Here is a 15,575-nt window from a genome sequence, read left to right as displayed (position 1 = left end):
ATTCGACAAAGTACAACACCCATTTATGATAAAGGCCCTTGAAATTCTTGGGATACAAGGAACATACCTCAAAATCATAAAGGTCATATATGACAAGCCCACAGCCAATATCATTCTCAATGGTGAAAAGCTGAAAGCATTCCCATTAAGATCTGAAACAAGGCAAAGATGTCCACTCTCACCACTGCTTTTCAACATACTATTGGAAGTCCTAGCCAGAGGAATAAGACAAGAGAAAGACATACAAAGAATCCAAATAGGCAAGGAAGAAGTCAAACTACCACTATTTGTGGACGATATGATAATATACATAGAGAACCCCAAAAACTCCACAGAAAAGGTAATTAAACTAAGCAATCAGTTTAGTAAAGTGGCAGGATACAAAATCAACGTGCAAAAAACAGTAGCCTTCCTATACACAAACATAAATCTGAAGAAGAAATCAAGAAAACCACTTTGATTTTTGAAACAAAAAAAAATCAAATACTTGGGAATAAATCTAACAAAAGAAGTAAAGGACCTATACAAAGAAAAATATGAAACACTGTTAAAAGAAACAGAAGTAGACACAAAGAAATGGAAAGATATCCCCTGCTCATGGATCGGAAGAATTAACATTATCAAAATGGCCATCCTACCAAAAGCAATCTACAGATTCAATGCTATTCCAATTAAAATTTCAATCTCATGCTTTGAAGAAATAGAAAAAATATTGATGAAATTCATATGGAGCCACCAAAAACTCCTAATAGCCAAAACCCTCCTGAAAGAAAAAAGAAGGGAATGGAGGCATCACTCTCCCAGATTTCAAATTATACTACAAAGCCATAATCATCAAAACTGCATGGTACTGGAACCAGAACAGACACATGGACCAATGGAACCAAATAGAAAACCCAGAAATAAACCCACAGATTTATGGTCAGCTAATCTTTGACAAAGGAGCAAAGAATATGCATTGGAGCAAAGAAAGTTTGTTCAATAAATGGTGCTGGGAAAACTGGGTCACTACATGGCAAAAGAATGAAACTTGGCTACTACCTCACACCATGCACAAAAACTAACTCAAAATGTATTAGAGAACTAGACATAAGACCTGAAACCATAAAATATATAGAAGGAAAAAACACTACATGACAAGCACCTTAAAGACATCTTTACAGACACATCACCCAAAGCAGTGATAGTGAAGGCAAAGATAAACAGCTGGGACTACATCAAATTAAAGAGCTTCTGTATAGCAAAAGAGGCAATATCCAAAACAAGAGAAACCGCACCGACTGGGAGAAAATTTTTGCACACAACACTAATGATAAAGGACTGTTCACAAAAATCTACAAAGAGCTGATGAGACTCAACAAAAACAAAGAAAATAATCCAGCCAAAAATGGGCAGAAAAGCAAAAAAGAAACTTCTCCAAAGAGGAAATACAAATGGCCAACAGGCATATGAAAAAATATTCAACATCACTTGCAATCAGGGAAATGCAAATCAAAACTACAATGAGATACCATCTCACACCAGTGAGAATGGCACATATTAAAAAAAAACTAGCAACAACAATTGTTGGCGAGGATGTGGAGAAAAAGGAACTCTCCTGCACTGCTGGTGGGAGTGCAAACTGGTCCAACCACTATGGAAAGCTGTGTGGAGATTCCTCAACCTACTAAAGATAGAGCTTCCATATGATCCAGCAATTCCACTCCTAGGTATTTACCCAGAGAACACAGAAACATTAATTCCAAAGGGCACCTGCACCCCTATGTTTATAGCAGCTAAGCTTTGGAAACAACCCAAATGCCCAAGAACAGATGACTGGATCCAGAAGATGTGGTACATATACACAATGGAATATTACTCAGCAATCAAAAAAGATAAACACATGCCATTTGGAGCAACATGGATGGAGGTGGAAGGGATCATGCTCAGCAAAGTAAGTCAAAAAGAAAAAAAAAAATACCAGATGGTCTCACTCATAGCAGGAATCTAGACAACCTAAATAAGGGACCAGGAAAAAGAATAACTATAAGAAAGAAAAAAATCAAAATCAACGAACAACTATGAACCAGACACACTATGTGGGGTGGGGGTGGGGGGAGGAGGGATCGGGGTCAAAATAAGGAGGTTGCAATTGTATGGGAAATAGAAAAATAAAATTAAAAATAAAAACAAAATATCCAAATAAAAGACCGATGCCTGTAAGCATCAAACAAATATGAACCATATTTAATCAAATCTAATTCATTTTAAAAAAAAGAATACTTCATGTTACAATACATTAGATTTTAACTAAAACAACAACAACAACAACAAAGCAAGAAGGCAGGCCCAAGACTACACCAGGTGGACCAGGTATGTGACAACAGTGATGCACGTGCTGCGGCCACATCCTGGAGCAGCACAGCACAGGGGATATTTGGGTGAATTCTGAACATCAACTGTGGTTTAAACAACACTAATTTGTCAACTTGAACTCTCCAAGATGTCAAATATATGCACTTTTGTGAAAGTTTGCGGAAACAAGACAATTAGCATTACCTTGGATGGGTTAATTACAATATTTCTGGCTGAGCCATGTTCGTCACCAGTAAATGCTGGCTGATTGTTGAAGCCTTGCTTAACGTTCACAGCCGTGAGTTCGTCCTGTTTTAAAAAAAATACATATTGATTAGTAAGAGGGATACAATGGCTCCAACTTAACCTAGCATATAGCAACCCGAATAATCATTAGCTTCGCCATACTCTGTAAAAGAGAATTTGTTGAATGCACACCAACAAAAGAAAGCAGAATTTGAAGTTTAAATGTACAGCGATAGAGACAGTAAAATGTGGCAAAATATTTACAACTGTTGACTCTATAGATGCAGGGTCTGCAGGTATTTTTTATACTACTTTTTCCTGTAAGCTTGAAAATTTGGAAAAAGAAAAGAAAGCAAAACTACAACACAGAGAGAAACATAAAATAATAAAATTTTAAAACCAGAATTATTTCTAGAGAGCCCATAAGTTGACCCTCCCTTTCTCATCCCTATTCTATGTTCAAGAAAACTGACTGACTCAGTTTACCCAAAGACACAGAAAGCTAAGACAGAAATGAAGGATCATAGGTACAAGCTTCTTGATAACCACAGAACATGATGCCTGCAACTGAAGGGAAGTGGAGAGCTTGCAAAGTTCTTTCATAAATCTTGGTTCACTTGATCTTTACCAGTTCTGAGGTAGATGGCAAAGGTACATTTTCATGCCCATTTACAAAGTAGAAGAATGACACTCACTAAATTAGTAACTGCACCAAGCCAGCATTGAAATACTGTCTTCTCAACCCTAGACCAGGGAGAGACATTTCCATGACACTATGCACCAAAGTACAAATGTCAGGAAGAAAATACATAGCTATAACTCACACTCTCCTTTGAAAGCTCTCCTACTAGATATAGAAAACTTTCCTTACCAAGGTCATAACACTTCATAAACATTCCAAGACTTAAAAGAGGAAAAGAAAAAAAAAAAAAAAAAAGACCTTGCCTTGAAATTCCTAAAACACAGAATTAAAAGAATACAAGGGAAAGGTTTGAATAAATTAAACTGCCACTGCTCCCCTCGCTCCAAGCCAAGAAGTGGTGACTAATGACAGCACACACAGTCATAGCACAAGAATAAGAACATATACTTACTCTTCATAAACAATTGCTGTATGAGTAAAGTGAAAAGAGTCAACTGATCAAAATCACGGCTATGATTAGGCAGGAAGACCCAGGACAAAATAGTTTGCAATACATAAATACTTGAAAGTTCACCTTGGCTAAGGATTGAGGTCTACTGGAGATCTGTCAAGTTAACTTTACTTAATTGTGTGTGTTCCACCTGATACCTTGGTGGTGTTTTTTGGCAGGCTTTCAAAAGACCCAGTTGCAGGAATCTTAGTTCTGTGGTAATCTAGTCTCCTCAAAGCACAGGTCACTGAAATTGTCAACCACACAGAAAATGAGGTGTATTTAGGTATCAGGAGAAATCTCAAACTGCTCCCACACTTCCAAATTAATAATTGTAGGGCAAAACTACATAATAAATGCATACTTTAACTCAGAAAGGTATCAGTCAATTTAATAAAGCAAGAATGCTACTGAAATTTCTATATGCAAAGAGTCTAAGAAATTAAGGAGACAAATGGCATTATGAGGAAAATAAGATTAAAAAATTGAATTTTTACCTGATTTACCATCAGAGTATTACAAGAAACATTAACTGAATAATAGCATATGTTTTAGTAAAAATACACCCTGACTTAAACAAAAAGATATGTGTGAGGCTTTCAGGAACAGTTCCATTGGATGCTGCTTCACTTTCTACTCTAATATCCACTCACAGTTAGCTGCTTGTTGTTATTTGACTATTAACCACTGGCCTGAAGTAATATGGAAGAAAATCCATAGTTCCTGGAAGGATACAAGTACATAAAAGTTTTCTCTTTCAGTCCTTCAATGTCCCTTAAACCCATAATGAATAAAAATACCAAGGCGACAAGTTCTCATTTGGTTCAGGAAGCAAACAACAAGCTTGAAACTTCTGTTTAAGATTTACTGATACAAAACCTTTCATCAGTCTCCTAGAAAAATTAAACGAAAAGAAGTAAAAGCTCAAAATATCACAATCAGGGCCTCCCCGGTGGCGCAGCGGTTGAGCGCTGGGTTGCGAAGCTGCCCGCGGCCTCTGCAGCGCCGGTTCGATCCCCGGCTGCTCCCCAGCCACCGAAGGAGGGTCCCACATGGCACGCAGACCTCTCCTGCCGCCCGCTGCTCCCCTCAGCAGTGTACTTCGGTCCTTCTGCCTGCTCTGCTCCCGGCTCTGGCTCTGGTGAATTCTCTCACCCTCCTGCACTTCTGACTGTACCCAGTGCTTGTATATATAAATAAATAAATCTTTAAATATATATATATAAATAATTTAAAAAATCACAATCAAAACTTGTCACCTTAATGGTTAATTTCCTAGTTTCTAAAATGGGTAAAAGTCAATGACAAGAATTCACACCATCAGTTGGTTAAGATTCGAATTCCAGGGTGTTTACTATTGTTGCTTAGGCAGTGTTTCTCAAACTCCAGATTGTAATAATCACCTTTTAAGGGAAAATATTCTCTGTGAAATAAGGGTTTCTGTAGACCCCAATTTGGGAAAACAGGATACTAAATGTCATTAGGCAGCATTAAGAATCAGAACAAGGGCCTCCCCTGGTGGTGCAGCAGTTGAGCACTGGGCTGCGAAGCTGCCTGCAGCCTCTGCAGCGCTGGTTCGATCCCCGACTACCGGGCCAGGGTCCTGCATGGCGCCACAGACCTCTCCTGCCACGCCCGCTGCTCCCCTCAGCAGTGTATTTCATCACTCTGCCTGTTCTCCTCCCCGCTCTGGCTCTGGTGAATTCTCTCACCCTCCCGCAATTCTGACTATACCCAGTGCTCGTATAAATAAATAAATAAATCTTTAAAAAAAAAAAAAATCAGAACAAAAGAATTTGTTGCATGAATTCAAACAAGTTTTTATGACAGTTTGCTCCAAGGCCCTTTGTGAAAGGTAAGAAGGTAAACAGATAGATAGACTGATAGGTAAGTAGGTAGGTAGGTCGGTAACAGGTAGGTGGGTGGGTGGGTGGATGGATGGGTAGACATAAAGAGTCTAAATTTTGGAACGGCATTTCTCTAAAACCCCCAAGCCAGAATCTGTATGGGACACAAAGCTTCTTGCACTAGATTTGAACTTCTTCAAGGACTTTTCTAAATCAAAGAGACTAACCACCACCAAAATTCTTACAATTCCTTTCCTTACTGAGAATTTAAACTACTTCCACCACACCTAGACTATGACTCTTGTAAAAAGAACCATGAGCTTCTATCTTGCCTATTTGCAAAGATGAGACAACTACAACCCAAAAGATGTGGGGGCACACTCAACCATTAATCAGGTCACATTTCTGAGCACTAGATCAGTGCCAAAGTTTTTTCTAACAAAAGGACTGCTTATTTAAAATTGGAAATTTTCCCATTGTACCGTACCAGGTGAGGAATAAAAGAAAAATAAAGTAATATTAATAACTGTTGGGGGGTAGGAGGCAGCAAGCATGAATTAGAAGAGAGTTTTGCCTTTATTCATCAACAGCTCTGAGGGCAAAACACTGTACACACCTGTGCAGAACCTAATATTTACACAGTCCAGAGACAATGCTTCCTGAGAGCATGAATTCATAGTCCTCGTGTGACAGGGGGGTCCTCAGAAAAGGGGGAGGTTCCAAGTTCCCTGTCCCACCCAAATGGAGGGTGGAGCTGCACAAGGAGAGAAGCTGCAGAGGAGACTGAGGAAGGAAGGAAGCAGGATGGAGAGCCAGAAGGAGACCTGGAGGAGGCACATGGAGCCTAGAGACACATGAAAAAACTGCGCTTGCCTTTTGGTTGTGGACTGGGTGACACAGATGTGAATGAGATCCATGGGGAGGTGACAATGACAGCCTTTATCTTGGATTTTCATTTTGCTCTTTTCCTTCCAGGCTTGTCTGGTTGTTTCTGACCCTTTTCTGTGGGTTCCCACTGGAAGATGCTTTAGACTTGTGGCAGGCTTTGGGGCCTTGCTCTGGGCCAATCCCATTTGGATGGACTTTTACCCACGAGGGGACGGGTAACTTTGGGTGCTTGATTTAGAAACTAGATTCTTTGCTTTTCCTGTATTGTTTCCTAGTTGTATTAAAGTTTCTTCCCATTAAAGTCTCATATGTTTTGTGTTCATGCGGCGGGTGGCAGAACCCATTTAGAACAGGCAGGTTTGCAGAGTCTGGGCTGCACCTCTCCCTGCCCTGTAACACTCGCCCAGTGACCAAAGGCAGCAATGTGCCAGGCCATACTGCAAATGGCCATACTGTTGAAAACACAACTGGTTCCAAAGAAAATTTAAAATGGAGAAAGGTGGACTCACACCTCTTGCCATCGGTTTCAACTAAAATAACAACTCTTAAGCATTTTAGGGAGACAGGTACCCAGAAGCAAACAGACAAAAGTCTAAAAATAGTCCATATTCATATGGAAGGCAAGGGTTGACTCTGTATTTTCTATTCTATCCTGGTACAAAAATTTGAACTTGCATACTCTCAGTGAATTCCAAATGCATCCATAAACCTCACACATTCACCTTGAACTTCAGAAAATGATTTTTTGGGGGGGCCGGGGGGGGCTCACTTTCAAAACAATCTTTTAAATTAACTTCAGTAAAAAGTTTCATTGGGGAAATGGAAACACTGACCCTAAATTTCTCACTCAAGGGAAAAAAGGTCAGTTTAGCACAATTTTCAATGATAATCTCAAAAGCAGATAATAAATGTGCACCCAAACACACACACACACAGGCATGCACACTGGAGCATGACTTCCAGGCTTCTCGCCTAACAAAGAGAATGTGGCAAACACTAAGCCCAATTCCTCAGTCCCCTACAGGTGGCCAACCAGCTAACTCAGTAACTTAGATGAGATGAAGAGAAATGTCCAACGAGGATAATAAAGCCACAGAGGCAGAGAAATGTCCTATGTGCTGATCAGTCAGGCTGTGTTAGCTAGGATCATTCCCAAAACAAAATTTTTTAAGAAGCCTCTTTATAACTAATTTTCCTAGCTTTCTCCAACTGGCTCCAAAAAGGGAATTCTGAGTCCCCCAGGATGTCAGCAGATCCTGTTTTAAGAAACTAGACTCTGATAATACCCAGCAAGGATATATTTAATGGTCTTCAGGCAATACCTAGGAATTACAGACATAAATGACCCAGAGGTAAGGGGATAATTGTTCTCTCCTCATCCCTCATCATTAACATATCCTATCTATATTTCTCTCAAAGCATTTCTCACATGTACTCCTTTCTATAAAATTCTAAATCACATCCAAACTATGGCTGCTTTCAAAGCAGGCCTTGGTCAATGCTCCTTAAGATTACCTTCTTCTGGGCCTCCCCTGGTGGAGCAGAAGTTGAGCGCTGGGTTCCGAAGCTGCCCACAGTCTGCAGAGCCAGTTCGATCCCCAGCAGCCAGCAAGGATCCCACATAGTGCAACAGACTTCTCCTGCTGCACCCACTACTCCCCTCAGCATTGTATTTTGTCAGTCTGCCAACTCTGTTACCCGCTCTGTCTCTGGTGAATTCTCTCACCCTCCCGCACTTCTGACTGTACCCAGTGCTTGTATAAATAAATAAATAAATCTTGAAAAAAAAAAATTACCTTCTTCTGTTCATAGTTTTACTTGAATGCTCCCTGCTCACTGGCTCCAGTGACTTTCCTGAAACAGACCTTCTTTTCTACACCCCCTATTCCAATAGCCTCAGATGGCTCCCCACATTTTTTTTCCAGAAGAGAGTGTAGAAGAGAAGCATGTAGCACAACACCATGGATCCCCAATACCATCTGTGACTCTGGTCCTGAACCAAATCACAATTCCCTCAGATAGGCAGTCAGTGCCTCAATGATTAACTCCACTTCCAGGCTCACTTCCATCATTTCCATTCTAAGTGTTAGACTCACACCAATTTTTGAATTTGAAGGCAGAGTTGTTCCTACAGCTGCAGCCCAGATGCTTCCTTTGAAATGAGACAACAGCTTCCAGTACTGAGGTTACATAAAAGAAAATGTACATAGTTTCACACAGTGCCTGGCCCATGTTAGGTGCTCTATAAATGGGGGCTACTGTAACTGAAAAAATAAAGCCATTTCTTATTTTTTGTATTTTGGATTCCATTTAATTTATTATATTCACTATTATATTCCTTCCCACATACCTTGCCTTTCAGTCTCTAAGTCTGACATAATGCCATCCTCGTCTCGTCCCCTGGAGTACATTATCATGAAATGTTTTGCCTTCTCCAAACCATAATTTAGGGTTCCCTTTCACTCAATCAACAAATAACTTAGTGTATACCTCTGTGTAAGCACTGGGGATTCCACAGTGAGCAAACTGTGGGAATACCCCAAGGAGAAGCACTGCTCAAAGCACAAAGGGTTTAGCTTAGTGTTAGAAGTCAGACAAGAATTCCCTGAAAATGGGCTTCCCCTGGTGGCGCAGCAGTTGAGCACTGGGCTCTGAAGCTTCCCACAGCCTCTGCAGCGCCGGTTCGATCCCTGGCCACCGGCAAGGGTCCCACATGGTGCAACAGACCTCTCCTGCCATGCCCGCTGCTCCCCTCAGCAGTGTGTTTCGTCAGTCTGCCTGCTCTGCTCCCCACTCTGTCTCTGGTGAATTCTCTCACCCTCCCACACTTCTGACTGTACCCACTGCTTGTATAAATAAATAAATAAATAAATCTTTTTAAAAAAAAAAAAAGAAATCCCTGAAAGTGTCCTCTGAACAGAGCTCTGACTCAGGAGTTAACTAAGAGGAGGACTCTAACAATTGCAAGGTTGAAATTTTGCATGATGTGATACAATATTAACTCTAAGAAGACCGTGAAAAGTTAGGGATGTATATTGCAATTCCTACCGCAATCACTAAAAAAAATGTGATTAATATCAATACATGAATCAAAATTATAAAAAAGCTTAATAATCCAAAAGAAAGTAAGAAAGGAGACACAGAAAAAAAAATAGGGGCCTCCCTGGCGGCGCAAGGGGTGGAGCCACAATCTATGAGGCTATCTAGGCTATCCGCAGCCACTGCAGCACGAGTTCCATCCCTGGCCAGGGAGCTGACCCACATGGCGCAGCAGACCTCTCCTGACTTGCCCAATGCTCCCCTCAGCAGTGTATTTCGTCAGTCTGCCTGTTCTGCTCCCCACTCGGTCTCTGGTGAATCCTCTCATCTCTTGCATCTTTGGCTTGTGCCCCAGCTCTTGTATGCATAAATAAATAAATTTAAAAAAAAATAGGATGGTACACACCTACTTCTTTTTTTTAAAAAAGATTTATTTATTTATTTATTAATTTATACAAGCACCGGGGTACAGGCCAGATGCGGGGGAGGGTAAGAGGATTCACCAGAGACAGAGCAGGGAACAAAACAGGCAGACCGATGAAATACACTGCTGAGGGGAGCAGCGGGAGAGACAGGAGAGGTCTGCCCCGCCATGTGGGACCCTCACCGGCCAGCCGGCAGGGATCAAACCGGGGCTGCAGAGGCTGCAGACAGCTTCACAGTGCTGTGCTCAACCGCCTGCGCCACCAGGGGAGGCCCGTATACACCTACTTCTAACCATATCAATAGCTATATTAAATGATAATTAAATGTTAGTGGATTAGGATTCCAATTGAGGCAAATTGTCCAAATTGATAAAAAAAGCAAAATCCAGGCCTCCCCTGGTGGCACAGGCGGTTGAGCGCAGTGCTGTGAAGCTGTCCGCAGCCTCTGCAGCATGGGTTCGATCCCGGCCAGCCAGCAAGATACCCACACGGCACAGCAGACCTCTCCTATCTTGCCCGCTGGTCCCCTCAGCAGTGTATTTCATCAGTCTGCCTGTTCTGTTTCCCACTCTGTCTCTGGTGAATCCTCTCACCCTCCCTCACATCTGGCTTGTACCCCGGTTCTTGTATGCATGAATAAATAAATCTTGGGAGGAAAAAAAAGCAAAATCCAATTAAATGCTATATCTTAAATATACAGAGAAGTTGATAGTAAATTGGAAAAGATATATGCCATGCAAACAAATACATAAGAGTACTGGAATGGGTATATTATTGATAATATATGACAATGAAGACTTTAAGATAACGAGCATTTTCAAAGATAAAGAGGGCATATAATGATAAAAGGGTCAACTCATCAGGAATGCAGAACAGGCATGTGCATGCCTAACAAGTTAAAAGGAGAGACAGAAGGGCATGTATAAACGTTGAAGCGTTGGGAAACTAAAATAAAAAATGTCACAACAGGAGCAGGAGGGAAGCAGGTATGAGTGTGCCTGAGCAACGGGTGGGGAAGACACCAAATCGAGTGTGGAGGCTGGGCTAAGGGGGTCAGGACCAGTTAGCAAGCTCTCATCAGATTTGGGATATCAGGAGACAGAGCAGGTCATCCCAAGTTGGTGGTGACAGAGAAGGATAGAAGGGGAAATTTGGAGGGACAGTGAGGCAACAGGATTTTTGTTGACATGTTGGATGGAATGACAAAGAGTGAGATGATCAAGGATGTTCCCCAGATTTCTGGGATGGGATTATTTAAGTCACAATACAGCAGTACTGGGGGGAGGGAAGAGGATCAGATCACAAGTTCAGTTTTAAAGATAAGTTTCATGTAGCAGACAAACAGAACAAACTGTTACAGGATTTTAGCTATCCAAATTTAGAGTGCAGAAAAGTCAAAGATGAAGTCATAAAGTTATGATGACAAGTACAAGGAGGTAATACAGGGGCCTCCCTGTATTAATACAGGGGCGCAGGGGTTAAAGACAGCTCTATCACGCTATTGCCAGCCACTGCAGCACAAGTTAGATCCCCAGCTGGCCAGGATCAAACCCACATGGCACAGCAGACCTCTCCTGTCTCACCCGCTGCTCCCCTCAGCAGTGTATTTCAGTGGCTCTGCCTGTTCTGCTCCCTGCTCTCTCTGGTGAATCCTCTCACCACCACCCCCCCCACTTCTGGCCTGCACCCCAGTTCTTGTATGCATAAATAAATACACCTTTAAAAAAAAAAAAAAGTAGATGGGGGGAATACAGAAGACTGGATTGGCTGAGGTCACCCAGGGTAAGAAAGAAGCAAGCAAGGCCTGAACAGACCCCCGGAAACCCAATACTGATTTAATATATCCAGGTAGAGGAGCAAAGTCTTCAAAGGCATCCGAGAGGGAGTGACCAGAAAGGAAAGAGCAACTTGAGAAAGCACTGCTGGGAATGTGGTCTGAGTGCAAGGCTGTTAGGGAATGAAGAGGGCAGAAGCTAAACTGAATGGAACAGAGGAAAAAGTGGGAAGCAAAAGCGAGAATGAACAAACAGGATGTGTCTGGGGGAAAAGGAGAGAAACGGGGAAAGGGGGTGATGATGTAGAGGGAGAGTTAAGAAGTGAGAGCTTGTACATGATTTCAAGGCACCAGAAAGAAGCCAGAAAAGGAAGTGGTTGAAGATAACAGGAAAAAGGAAAGTGGTTAATTTGACTTTCCCAAGAAAACAGGAAAGAACCTAGAACTTCTTGAGCCAGGGCCCAGCAGAAAGTCCAGCATCAGACCACCCAGGACACGTGGAGGAGGGTCTAGAGATATGTTACAGGCTGAATGATGTACCCCCAAGAGATACACCAGTCTAACCCTTGTACCTATACATGGGACCTTACTTGGAAATACGGTCTTTGCAGACATAATCAAGTTAAGATGAAAGCATACTGAATTAGGATGGGCCTCAGATCCAAAATGACTGGTGCCTTTCCCCTTAGAAAGACACAGGGAGGATGGCGGGCAGAGATTAAAGTTATGCAGTTACAGCCAAGGAACACCTGGATCTTCCAGAAGCTGAAGGAGGCAGGGGAGTTTCTCCTCTAGAGGTTTCTAGGCACAGCCCTGCCTCTAGAACTGCGAGAGAATAATTTTTTATTGTTTTAAGCCACCAATTTTAGCCCTAGGTACCTAAAACATTGGGGGGAAGGGGCGGGGAGGCGCATTGTGCTCTATCCCTCATGGCAAAATAATCCTCTAAAATCAGGATGCAGGCCATTTGGCAGCAGCAAGGGGACCATTACCGCAGACTCTACAATGGCTGAGACAAAGCAGCAGCATTTGGCTGCTTGAAGCAGACACCCAGGCCCCTTGCACCACAGCAACAGGGACTGACTTCTCTTTGGATCTCTTCTAATTGACATGTCACTCAATACCCATTTGAGAATTTTTTTTTAATGCAGTTGTTTTCCCACTGAAGCCAAAGTACTTTCAAGAGAAAGCATTGCCACCAATCGTTGAAAGAGGCATGGGGAATAGGCCAGACTGACTTAGAGAATGCAAGATCCCCCAAAAAGGGAACCTATTACTCTTCCCACCCCCACAACAGGGCCCTAACATCAGGACCACATTGCATCATTGCCACATCTAAAACTCAACTCTTCACCTCTATACTCATCTACCCTCACCTACCCTGATATTAATATTCACCCCCATCCAATCCACACCTGCAGGCCATCAATCACTAGTGGTGGGACCTAGAAGAAACCAAGACCATACAAGATCAACAGAAAACAGCAAGTCCTATCTTCACACCTGTACTGAGCAGCAGGCAGTAAGAAAACAAAATCATGGTAATAATAACATTGTCACTGGCAATTAAAGGCCTACCTACTCCCATAACATGCCCCTCCAACTTATGCTTGCTTACAGGAACTAAGCCAGGACTGGCCAAACCAGCCATTCTCAAGAAGGTCGTGGGTTTGTAAATGGAAAAAGCAATGTGTGTAAAGGTGCCTAGTACAGAAAGAAGCCTCCTGCACACCACACTGGAACGCCATCGTAGGCTCGTGACATGTAACTCTTCCTCTGTAAAGCATCACACATCTTCTTGCCTAGCAAGAAGGTATGCTTTGAGCATGAGCTCAAGGTCCATGCCTTGATTATATAAGTAAGTTTCCACTTCCTGTGTGGAATTTGCAAGAACAATTCTAAATACGGAAAGAACCAGCCAGGGGCTTAGCCCCAAGGGCCAGTGACAATACCATTCTCTGGGCTTTAAGCAGCAGTTTGCACATCCTCCAAATGTATCCTTAAACAGGATACATTCCTATCTTCTAAGATGAGAAACTAATATTGCGAAAAGGTGGGCAAAATTGAGAATGTGAGAAACAGGTCCCCAACAGGTTCAATGCATCCCCCAAGACAGTGAGATTTCTGAAAAGATCATTAGGTTCCAACAAACCTAAATTGGAACCCTAGAGCTCCCTTCTTTTCTATGAAGTGGAAATGCCTCCACCTGCCACATATGACTGCTGTAAAGAATTAAGTGACAGTCATATGAGAGGCTCCATGACATGTATACACTAGGTACTTTAAAAATGGGCTTGTAATCAGGACGTCTCGTGTGGCCCCAGCCACACACCTGACAAACCATTCAGTAACTCTCCACAAACCACTCAGTAACTCTCTGCTGCAGGGATGTGATTCCCCATGCTAATCCCTACAGCTAGCCTTAAATGGAATTGTGAGACAGGCAGTCCCCCCTCCCCATTTTAAAGTGGGAAAGGCTTTGATTCAAATATGGATATCCAAATATACTTGGCATTTATTCCACTCTTATCTAAATAACTTTATCCCATTAATTCATATTCAAACCACATTCAAATGCATGCACACTCCAACATCAAACACCTGGATGTGGCTCTCAGACAAACTGTAGGAAAACTGCCAGAGAAAAATACTTGAACTTTGAGAGTTGCATAATCATAAAGCAGAAAGAGGACTTAAAGCATTTGCTAGTTTACCCTGCCTAGAATTGTATTCTAAGCAGCCTCAAAGGACAGCTTTTCTTTAAGGTCCCCTTTGCTGGGCTAAGTCATAGTCCAGTACAATTTCTGCATTGAGGTTTCTAAAGTAAATTCTTCCTGTAATCATGTTTTCATTTAGTACTTAATCTGTCTCCCACTATGGTAGCTGATCTGAGAGCAAAGAGAAGAAAGGCAAGCAAGCCAAAGTGTCCATCTTCTGAAGTTAGCCATCCAGTGAATTGACTGTCACTCACCTCCTGACCTGGCACCTTTCTTCGCTCATTTACCCCTTGTCCTATTACATCTCTGACCCCAAGCTTGGCACTCCCAGTAGGAAAGTATGTAAAGTATGTGTGCGATTTTCACCATATTGCAAATACATTAATAAAAGAAAAATTTGGCATGGTGATAGGGAGAAACTGGAGGCAAGAAAAACACTTGAAAGTGCAGAAATCATTCTTCCTACCTTGGAGAGAGGGGAAAGACTAGGAATTTCTCTTCTTTTTTTTGGGGGGGGGGCGATGGTGACAACTTTGTACATTTGTTTTAGGTCAATTGCTCATAAACAGAGGGATTAAATCTACAGTTTTAAGTCAAGAAAACAAATGTCCCTGAGTCTACCTCCAAGTGTAGTCTGAAAGTTAACCTTGGTAACACTTCTCAAGCTCTACCCTTTTCATTTTGGGGAGGCTTGAACAAGCCTCCCACTTCATCCACCCAACTTGGCCAATCAATCAAGCAATGCTGGTGATGTACCACCACCAAAGTGTCCAAGAGGTGAATAACAGGTAGGAAAGGTAGATTCAAAGCCTGGGGCAGGCACTATACATCAATACTCCATGGTCCCTTTCAGTAAGACTTTCAAGTAAATCAGTTTGTGCCAGTTAGAAGCCACTGTATGCATGGAGAAGGCAGTTCTGATATCCATTCCAATTCAGCAATAATTACTTCTAGATACTTAAAAGACAGAGCACAAAAATGTATTTTATTTTCCATACTCCTCTCTCCTTATTTCCTTTGATCAATTTGTCACCAATTGCCAATTCTTCTCCAGGCCTATTTAAAGCCCTGATCAGTCATGCTCTTCTTACTTCATGCTTTGGTTACTACAGTCACCTCCCTCACAGACTCCACACTCCCCCAGGGGATTTATTAAGCATGAGCTAGTGAGA

General features: G+C 42.0%; 1 protein-coding gene across 3 annotated transcripts in view; it reads right to left on the bottom strand.

Annotated features, from left to right (window-relative positions):
* The window catches only part of MED12L (mediator complex subunit 12L), a gene marked incomplete at both ends in the record, with an annotated part of 372,007 nt that overhangs the window by 341,986 nt on the left and 14,446 nt on the right, over window positions 1-15,575 (bottom strand). For all 3 annotated transcript variants that reach the window (XM_084232379.1, XM_084232380.1, XM_084232381.1), the window contains one exon: window positions 2,539-2,643. In XM_084232379.1, the coding sequence (XP_084088505.1) occupies window positions 2,539-2,643 (105 nt within the window). The remainder of the gene's footprint in view (window positions 1-2,538; window positions 2,644-15,575) is intronic.

The sequence above is a fragment of the Talpa europaea genome (genome assembly GCF_964194135.1).
Source record: "Talpa europaea genome assembly, chromosome: 4".
In the NCBI taxonomy this organism is placed as follows: Eukaryota; Metazoa; Chordata; class Mammalia; order Eulipotyphla; family Talpidae; genus Talpa; species Talpa europaea.
The sequence above is the reverse complement of the archived record's forward strand: the minus strand, read 5'-3'. Positions and strand labels throughout refer to the sequence as shown.